Source organism: Schistosoma mansoni, chromosome 3, assembly GCF_000237925.1.
Source record: "Schistosoma mansoni strain Puerto Rico chromosome 3, complete genome".
Lineage (NCBI taxonomy): Eukaryota > Metazoa > Platyhelminthes > Trematoda > Strigeidida > Schistosomatidae > Schistosoma > Schistosoma mansoni.
In genome coordinates, this window is record NC_031497.1 from 22,096,125 (window position 1) to 22,106,282 (window position 10,158).

General features: G+C 37.5%; 2 protein-coding genes across 2 annotated transcripts; one reads left to right on the forward strand and one right to left on the reverse strand.

Moving 5' to 3' along the window:
- Positions 1–2,706: 2,706 nt before the first annotated feature.
- Positions 2,707–9,029, forward strand: Smp_160800 (hypothetical protein; the record flags this gene model as incomplete). The annotated part of the gene is made up of 2 exons (XM_018799649.1): positions 2,707–2,775; positions 8,877–9,029. 2 exons carry the CDS (start codon positions 2,707–2,709, stop codon positions 9,027–9,029), a joined length of 222 nt encoding a protein of 73 aa, XP_018651417.1.
- A 252-nt stretch (positions 9,030–9,281) lies between these two features.
- Smp_071210 (hypothetical protein) lies at positions 9,282–9,869 on the reverse strand (the record flags this gene model as incomplete). Its single annotated transcript, XM_018799650.1, has 1 exon — positions 9,282–9,869. One exon carries the CDS (start codon positions 9,867–9,869, stop codon positions 9,282–9,284), a length of 588 nt encoding a protein of 195 aa, XP_018651418.1.
- Positions 9,870–10,158: the final 289 nt, after the last annotated feature.

Consider the following 10,158-nt stretch of genomic DNA (forward strand, 5'->3'; position numbering starts at 1 on the left):
ATCTTATTTCCTTTGAATTGTGTTTCATATATGTAGTGTGTATTAAATTATGTTCTTTCCAGTAAACGAGAATATTTCTGACATAATGGAACTTGCTCTCTGACGGTAGTTCGTAATTCGCAAACTGATATCATTAAAAAGCATAAACAGTGCGGAATAGATAGTTCACTCTAGTGTCGTGAGACTTCTCTGATATATATATTCATGTCCCTCCAGAGTGTACCGAGTCCAAGAAGTTTTAGGGGTTGAGATGAGCACATTACTACTTAATGATTGAAAGCCAATAGTTTATTTTTTTATACCCCGGCGAGCCGTATCTGGTTCAAGTTCCAACTAAACAATACTGAATAAATTTAAGAACAGTTACGATTCATTTAGGCAAGTGAACGATTCGAAGTCCACTTGTAACTAGCCTTTGAGTATTAAATCCTGTCTTTATTGTGGTAAGCTGCAGCTCAACTATGACTAATCAAAAAATGCTTATACTATCCTAAGTTATAGTAAATTTCCTGTAGTTCATAATCTACCAGTTTAATAAGTTTTAATGCCCTAAATTCATCAGAATTTAAATGTTTTGTCTTCTTCATTACTTACATCATTTTTCATAGATTTCACGACGCCAAACTATTTTTCATTTATATTCTTTGACTTTCTATCTATCCCTACCATCTCTAAACTACATATTATCTGACCAGTATCTTACAAATTATATCACCAATTGGCTTTATAGCATTGTGATATACTAAATGAACATCTAACTCACAAGACATAAGCTTTGACTGTCTGACTAACTCGTAACATGAAACTAGTAGATACAGTATATTTCAACAAGGTGTGCGACATAGAGCTTAAATTAAAGCAATGTTCAGACATATCACAAACGTAAGAGAGCTCAATACCACAGAATGAGGAAGGGTGGTGAACATGACCAGACAACACGATGGTGGTGAGATAATCTTAATCCACCCATGTCTGCAAGACAGAACACTCCGTTAAATTGCGACTCCTTATGCTTTGGCGCGATGTAACTAGTTTAGAGTATATCTGAACGAATGAACTGCTATCAACTTTTATAGATTATATTTACTAAACAACCCTGCTTGGGATGCATACTCTGAACCAGTATACGTTGTAACTTGTAGATCATGCCTGTAAAAATGGCGTGTACCTGCCCTTGCAGAAATATATTATTATTATAGGAAAAACGCCAGACCAATTGGTATATCCATGATTTTGTAGAATCACGGTTCAGCTCAATATTATTTATCCTACTGTAATAATAGGCCTAATCTGAAAATCGTAGAATTGTCAAAATGTGACTAACTAATCTATGAGATCTTACATGGAGGTCACACCACAGTCTACACTGACTCGTCCTACGTAACGACAATATGAGGTCCCACATTTCCGAAGAACACATTTTGGGCTGGGTAGATAATATTATACCCAATACAAAAAGCATGAGGTTACATGACGTGACCACGCCTGCATGGGCGAGCCATACCATTTCCATTGATTATGTCCCCTCGCACCATTACTAACCTTCTCTCAGTGTTAAGTACTGGATGTGAATTTTCTTATTTATCCTGCGTTAGGCTTCAAATATCGTGTAGTTAGAAGCAATAGCACTACGATTTCTCTTAAATCAGTGGAAATCCAGGAGGAAAACCCGAAACAAGTGTTGCACAGCTGTGTGAACAAGAATTTATTATGTACGGTTCGTTTAAGCCATTTAAGACTTATTTGCAATAAACGATATTTTTTATGATAATCAAGTTCACTACGCACTCCAGAACCAGTGTTTTGGCCTTATTTAAGCACATCATATAGGTATGAGACAAGAAACGTTTGTTCCACCTTACGTTTTCAAGAACCTTATGCCACACTCACTTCAATTACCCATTTGGTCCAGCCTAATTGCAGTTAACTGTCTCCTTTCTGATGATAATATTAGACGTAATAAAAGAGATGAGGGACGGGTGACAGCTAACAGAGTGTCAAATCTGATGACTCGCTATCGGGCAACATTTTAAGGAAGGTTGAAGAAGTTAAGAAATGAGTCTGTGAAGAAGTACAATTTGACCGTCACTAAGAAACAAACCTGTAACACTAGAAACCCGAACGACGTAGGGAACATTGTTGTTACACAACTGTATTGCTGAACTGAAGCCAATCTTGCGATTGCCTCGTGTAATCACAGTAATTATACACCTTCTGCAGTAGTTGACATTGTCTTGTTTTTTAATAAACCACGTTTAGAAAAAACAAACACATATATCTCCACGTATAAATTTATCAACGAAAGAAGAGCTAGATAGATTTGTCATTGGTATGATAAAGGAGGGTGATATCACTGTCAAAAAAGCAAATGAAGTTCCAGACCTTTATCGAGCGGTTTTTCCTGAACTCCATATATCCGTTTGAAGTGTGTTAAGCAGTTGCCGCAATGTAGAAAGAAACATTCCGGGATACAGGAGTTTACTACCATATTTGGCTACAATTAGATGTTTTGAGGATTTCAGAAATTTGGCTACTCAAGGTGAACTTCAGAGAACTCGAATTACAACTTAGCTGTGATGGATAGTCGGTGCCTAAAAGTTTTAACAGTTTTGATATATCCAAGGTCGTTCTGTAGCTCCGTATCCCAGTGAAGCATTTCCGATTGGTAGCTACGGTGATGAAATAAAAGTATCTGACTTCAACGATATGTCCGCAGATGGTGTAACTGAATCACAAGAGTTGCTGGCAGTAGGCCTTAATGTCAATAGGTATCAAGTGAGTCTAATAGTGAACTTGATCGTTCTTATTTGTGAGGCCCCCGCTCGTATGAGCTTCAGGTATATCGCTGTCCACAACGGTACGATAGGTTGTGACAAATGCAAGGTTTTGTAGAATCGCCCCAACAGGCAAATGCCGACCTGCCCAACAAGGTGGACGGATTGATTGTTTACATAAGAAGCTCATCCATCGTTGTGAAGGACAGGTATAGAAGCAGATTAGCTATGACGTTTTCATCCCCATTGCAAACACCTGAGGAAGTGCATACTGCTGCAGCTGCGTTGGAGGAACGAAAGTTTCACGACCAGTTTTTAGTTATCACAGCTATTTATAAAACTTCTTGTACCAGCCTAAACTGGCTGGTACTAATATATAACGTGAAACTAAAGGCAAAACTGGTACAAGGAACCACAGATTCTAACGAACAACTGGCAATTAGTCCAAATTATAGTCTTTATTTACTGCTAGATGTTTTGTGTTCACAGTTACAAAGTGCTACCTGTTTTAAAAACAAAATGACACAAGCAATGGACGTTGCAAGCCGGATTTTCTTGCATAATTCAAGAGCAAAGTAAGTAGGCTAGGAGAGTGATCCAAAAATAGGTGAGCTTAATACAATTTAAATTTTTTGTGGAATACCTGTATATATTTTAAACGTTAGTTGCGGCTGAATGTTGATCTTGTAACTATTGTCTACTGTCTATTTTATTTTCAGCTGGCTTTGCGGGTGCTCATTGACCTGATAGTAAGTTTTCAATTCCTTGAGTTGGACAAACTACGATTACGTGTTCACACTATATTATCTTCTGAAAACCATCTACTTAGTTCTGTGGAAGCCGTTTATACAAGCTAAGTGTATGTGCGACACTAAATATGTTAATGTTGACAACAATGGTGTGATTGTCTTAGGATTGCAATGAATTTGAGAAATTAACTCGGTAAAATGAAAGACGCGTATATGCACTTCTCAATAATGTCCGTCTGTTTCCCTAAAAATAAGATTTTGGGTTTTCCCCAAAATACTGAGACATTTTTAGGTTTTATCAAAGGAATTAAGTGGATTTTACCATAGCTGCCCCAGAACTTCCAAAAGCTTTGAAGAAATTCATTTGCGTTGTTCGGTGAAACCTGGAAACTTCTGAATATTTCGGGGAAAACCTAAATGTTTTGCTGATTTTCCCCAAATAACTTAAAATACTAAGGAAAAACTGAATACCGGGGAAATTTTAGAGTTTTCGTCGCATTTACCCGAAAATTTTCTACATAGTTTTCTCAAAATTTCCTTAAAACTGATAAAATTTGCTTAAAAAGCTAGGTGATTGTTTTCGTCCTACTCATTGAAAATCCCTATGTTTGTCTAGGAAAACTATCAAAGAGCACGAAATAATACTTTAAAGTTGACGTTTTAAACTGACCAGTTTTGCATTTTCCCCGATACGTCCTGCTATTAACAGCTCTGGACTCTGCTTGCATCCATTCTAAACCATCGTCTTCTCGTTGCAACGCAATCTTCATAAGAAGCTCTAACTGTTAAATTGAACTGTGAACTCTCACTAAGATTCATATTCTAATTTAGGAGAGTGTCTTATTTCAGTAAATCCTCTATTATCTGTTACAGTTTGATCTAGCCTGTAAGCCGGCATGCTTAGTGTAGCATTCTGTTGTTTCAGAATAAATTAGTATTATTAGCACGCGTAAAGAAAAGACTGAACTACGAGTTATTTGAAGGCGAAAATAGGTGTAATTATGGTAATTTAAAAACGTTATTTCACCAGTGTTCTAATAAAGCACACAGAAGTGCATAGCAATAATCCACAGTTGACAGTTTAACGTATGAACAGCACCAGTATTTCATTCTCACACTGATAACAATCAAATATAAGTGCCATAGACATGGAAGAGTTTAATTATACTACAAAAATATATGAATATTTATACATGTGAAAAAAGGTATAGTTACATGACAATGGTGATGATTCCTAGAATTTCACATGGACAAATGAACATGATTTGTTCAACAGGAGTATGTAGCAATAAATAAATCCCCATAAAAAATAGTTCTGCATGTCTTTTAAGTTGATGCTAACTACATAAATAATACAAAGAAAAATGAAATCGCATGCGGTCGATCACGAAACCGCACTAGATGACGGCTGAATAAGTCGTGCTTGACATCCTTTGGAACAACTATCCAGCTTTGAACATACACTTCTCGAAATACGTGCAATCCACAGGATGTATGTTCAAACATTTTCATTACTGACGTCTGTTTAGACTGTGTTTAGAATCTTTGACTCTAAGGTGGTCACAAACAACAGCGTGTCCATGCGCTGAAGATCCGTGACTCTTATGCTCCTCAACTTTTAACGTATGGTATTCTGGACTAAATAATATCCAAGTCTGATTTTGCCCCGCAGAAGCTGACTTCCGCTAGCACAGCGTGACAGACCCAAGCGCACAATGTCTCGCAGCATGGAAGACGCTAACGCATGACTGACAGGTACGTCAAACTTAATGTGTATACTGGTGATAATGCCGATCAGCTCTATCACAAAATAGAACTGAAACACGAATCGTCAACAAGAATTCTGATGCGTATGCGCCATCCGTCAAGTAAATTTTGACGAGGTCACATTTAGAAGGTTCTTCTTATCTAAACTTCCTTAAAATATGCAAGTGGTTATCATCCCATTTCAAAATAATGCCCTGGACGAAATGGTTGCATCTGATGACCGGATTCTAAAGATCACTGAAACCATCAGCACCGACGATTGTTCACTCAAAGAAAAGTTTAAAACAATACCAAGCGACGCTGGGGATCTTTGAAATAGTCCGATTCTATCCTCATGTTTATCATAATCACGAACTTTTCAGAACTCTCCGAGGGGGCCGGCCCCGATAAAGACCTGTATCTAGGCCAAGAGAAACAGATAACCCCTATTAGTGCCGGCACCACAAAACCCTTGGCAAATCTTCTAGAAACTGAGGAAGAAACTTCAGTTTTCACACCCCCAAAACCTCACTCCACGGAGAACCTTTCAGGAAAATTCCCATGACGACCGAAACAACTTATAAGTGTTGATTTTATGTTTAAAAACCATACACTTCTTCATAGGAGTGGATGGTCATATAAAACCACTGACTGTATTGTGGAGATAAGACCGACAAGCTTATTTTGTAAATAGTCTTTAATATTATTTGTATTTGTTTTGTCAATTTTTCACTGTATGTACATTCATCATTAAATGACTGTACATGTTGTTTTAGTCAATGACCTTGAAGACACTTTCCGTTGTGATTCCAACATAGCGTGACATCTTCTTTCTGGCTAACAAATACATTAATACTCACACATCCCTCGTTCTGTTTTCATTCGAGATTGAGTTAACTTAGTTCTAAAACAAATATTATTTACATTCATAGACTGAGAAAGTGAATACATCATATCTTACTTTGGATTACAATACTGGGGAGATCATCGATACGTTTGGAATTACTAAGCATCTATAATTGTGGATTTATTGTACCAGATCAAAGCCGAACACGCATCATTTTGGGTAAACTTAAGTAAAGTCCCATTATTTATTGTATTTGTAACATTTAACTTGTATATATTAATATTACTATTGGTTGTTATTAACTTTGTTGATATCTTTTGCTTTTATATATTGTCTGGTCCACTACAATTACTTCGAAAATGAGTTGAAAAATGGTGTGTTTATGATATAATATATACGATTCGTCTCGATGGATATCATATGTTGCATATTATAAAGTACTGTAGACATAATAGATCATCAAACGAACAAGTAGAACTCAGTTGGATTGATTTCTTAATTCGTCTTTATTTCGTGTATTCACAGTTTGGGTTGAAAGTGAGTGTCCAGAGGGATTTAGTTTGATGTGTCCATCAAGTTTTCTCACTGTTTACTGCTAGCGGAAAAAATAAAGAAAATGGTTGATTCCACAGCCTTAGCGTGAACACACCACTCACGTCAGTCAAAGATTATTCGTTCCCTTGTGACTTACCCTTGCTCGTCTGGCGTTTTCGACTTGTATTTCTAATTGAACAGCCTGGGAATAAATTGCCCATGTACTGAGCATTTGAACGAATATAACACTGATACGCCAAAAGTAATAGATCTGAGAACGGGGAGATAAGATACTACATAAGGCTACAACTATTTAGGTACAGTTTTTGTATTTTTTTTCAAGGAAACTGTGTAAAGACACATGCAAAGAACCTTAAGTTTTTACTTTTTATCATTTAAATCTGCGCATAAATCGAATAAACCAAAATTTTACCACGTATGTGGTCACAATTTAGGACTAAGTCAAAACATTACATATTCCTGGTTTAATAATCGGTTATGCCCATATAACCTTTTTGGTCGAATGTAAAGAATTTTCATTGTCACTCGTCAGGCCTATGAATACCTTGTCAGATCAACTGTTTAATAACACATATCCAGGTTCATGAAGTATACGTGCCGGTTTTAATACGTCAGGACTTGTGTCTAAGTTTCCATGTACTTTGTACGACAAAATATTTAAGTTTTCCTCAGACAACTTAGAATGGACCTTCAAATAATAATAATATACTTCTGCAACAGCAGGTACACGCCATTTTTACAGGCATAATCTACAATTTACAACATATACTGGTTCACAGTATGCATCGCAAGCAAGGTTACTTAGTAATTATAATCTATAAAAGTTGGTAGCAGTTCATTCGTTTAGATATAATGTGTTTTCATAAGAATAGTTTCCGAAGGGGCATGGCGTCCACGTTACATACCAGATCCAATCTCGACAAAAAGTGTATTAGGGTTTCGGTCGTGCCAAGTATTTATGTAATGCAGCTTTTTAAGTTTATGGTTGTTATAAAGTAGGCTTGTGGAGCGCCTGGTTTGAACTATGACCTTGGGAAAGCGCGTTCGTCGAGCTTGTTCCAGATGTCAGAAGTCACCTAGCTTCATCCTCAGGGCAAGATTCTGAGGAGAAAAAAAAGAGAAACCGAGTAGCAGCAAGGCATTTGGATATGAACGATAACCAATGCTTAACATTTATTAGTGGAACAGACGGAGGTACGATAAATTATTAGATTAAATTAATGCTAACTCATGTTGCAGGAGTGAAATGTGATTAGGGACTGCAGATGAGAGAATGCAGTGATAAACAACAATGAGTTGTGATATTTATCAAGGTGGAGTAGGTTCGAATGAAGGAGGGAAGTCAAGATTCGAATGAGGAAGAACAGGGAGTGCATATAGAGAGTAGAGTGTTGAGTAAAATAACAACCATATCCTTTACAGTCTGTTTTTTTCATCATCCGATGCCTGTCACATAGTTTTCATGTAAAAGTCCGAGTTAGCATGTTAAAGGTTGTCTTAGTAGAATAGTTAATCCAGCACAAAAATTAGGAACATGAGTCTGAATGGTAAGTGTAGGAGAACTAATGGTGTTTATACCTTTTCACACCGCGTTCAGAAGTGCGCTCAAGTGCTTTGAACCCTAGATTTGCATTTAGCTTGGGTCTGACTACGAAAACCGGTTTAAGATTGACAATTTAGTCAAGTAGTTATTCGACATAACTTTCTAGCTCAAGCTTTTCTACGACTAATAAACTCGCCCGGTAGATGTCGCGAATACTACTCTGAACACCTGCTCGGTTTTGATAGGTGTGCTTGCTCTCAAAATAACTAATGGGAGGAATTCTGTTCACTGACTGGAGTTTAGTTGTGATATTTGAAAAACATTTAACTGACTATGAGGACATTTTACCATTCCATTGGTTTGAAGACGACATGATGCGCAATGTATTCTATTAAAGCCTGAAGATTTCGATAAGTTGCTGAATAGCCCATTTTTTGAATTGAGCTCTTCTATCAGTTTGTATCATAACGAGCGTACTGAAAATGATCATGTAGTTCTGGATCAAAGCTGTAACCATTGTTTCAGCTATGATGTCAGTTATCGGCATAGCTATTAGAAACTTAGTAAATCTGTCTATGAATGTGCTAGTCGCCAGGATCCATCAAGCACACATGCTCTTTCAGTTTTGATTGTATGACTTATCTTTGGCTTACCTTTGGCAGGTTGAAGGTTTGATTCGGTTAGATTTAGAAATTCCGCCAGTATGTGCTGAGACTTTGCAGACGTTAGTAGAGGAATTTGTACCAAATTTAAAGGAGTTATATGACTTCTCTTCTATTTTGTATGGTTCACAATTTTTAAAGAAGCAAGCATAATTTCATAATGTCGACTGAAAATTCATATATCTCTAAAAACTCTATTCTCAGTGTTGCCGGATCTTAATAGGCTGCGGTGAACATCCAGGGGAATAGGCTTCATAACCCCAAGTCCAGCGTCAACATTTTATGCCCAAACATTGCGATTTCATCTTTGTTGGCAGCCCAAAGTGTGACTGTGGATTTTTTCCGCCAGGTTTGGTTCTGCGTCAAGGTATGATACTAAACCTTCAACATAAAACAAGCGACTGTTTAGGTACCACTCCCACTAGTTGCGATGTGCGTAGGGGTTATTCTTAGGAGTCTATGTGGGCCAGGCACATGGCTGACTGAGTCTGATTGAATTGGAACCAAACTTTCAGTGATACCAACAGAACGGTCCAGATTGTTTGGACGTTCGTTGCCAGCTCCGTAACTTAAATCTTGGTCGTTGTGACAATCCGCTTCTGTTTCTATGACCCATTTGCATTTTAGCGGCCGCCTCTGTGAGAATTTCAACACTCGCAATGAGCTCTGCTGTGATTGTATTTTTTGATTATTCTCCTTTTTGTGTATAATACATCGTGCATGAGCCGGTTGGGGACCTCTTTTCATTATTCTATTTCCAGTTCGTGCTAAGTGAGATAGAGAGGTGTCCGGGTCTAAAGCATTCAAATGGGGCTGGACATAGCATGTAAGAGATTGTGTCTTTCCTTGTATTAGGACAACTTCACTCATTGTGTTGTCGCCTACTGGGACTTGAAGTAGACATAAGAACTGTGATAGTGGACTATCACCCAATGTTTCTCCTTGAAAAAGCCTTTGAATTCTTTTACCGTATGGTAAAGATAGACAGCTCATTATCGCTAGTCTTAAAATGGTGTACGGTCATGATATTAGTGCACTCAATATTAGGTCACAGACTACTATGGTGTCTGAAGGAGGAAGATGAAGCCCAAATCTCTATAGCTATTTTAAACGGATTTAATGTTGTGCCTCGTGAAATAATGCTTTAATTAGGAAAACAACAACTCGGGGTTGCTATGATCGAATTCTGGAGGTCGGAATTTCATAGTCGTAACAATGTCTACCTCAACCGGTGACAAACTATATTAATCCTTCAGGCTTTCGGTTTGGGTTGAGTCTGAAC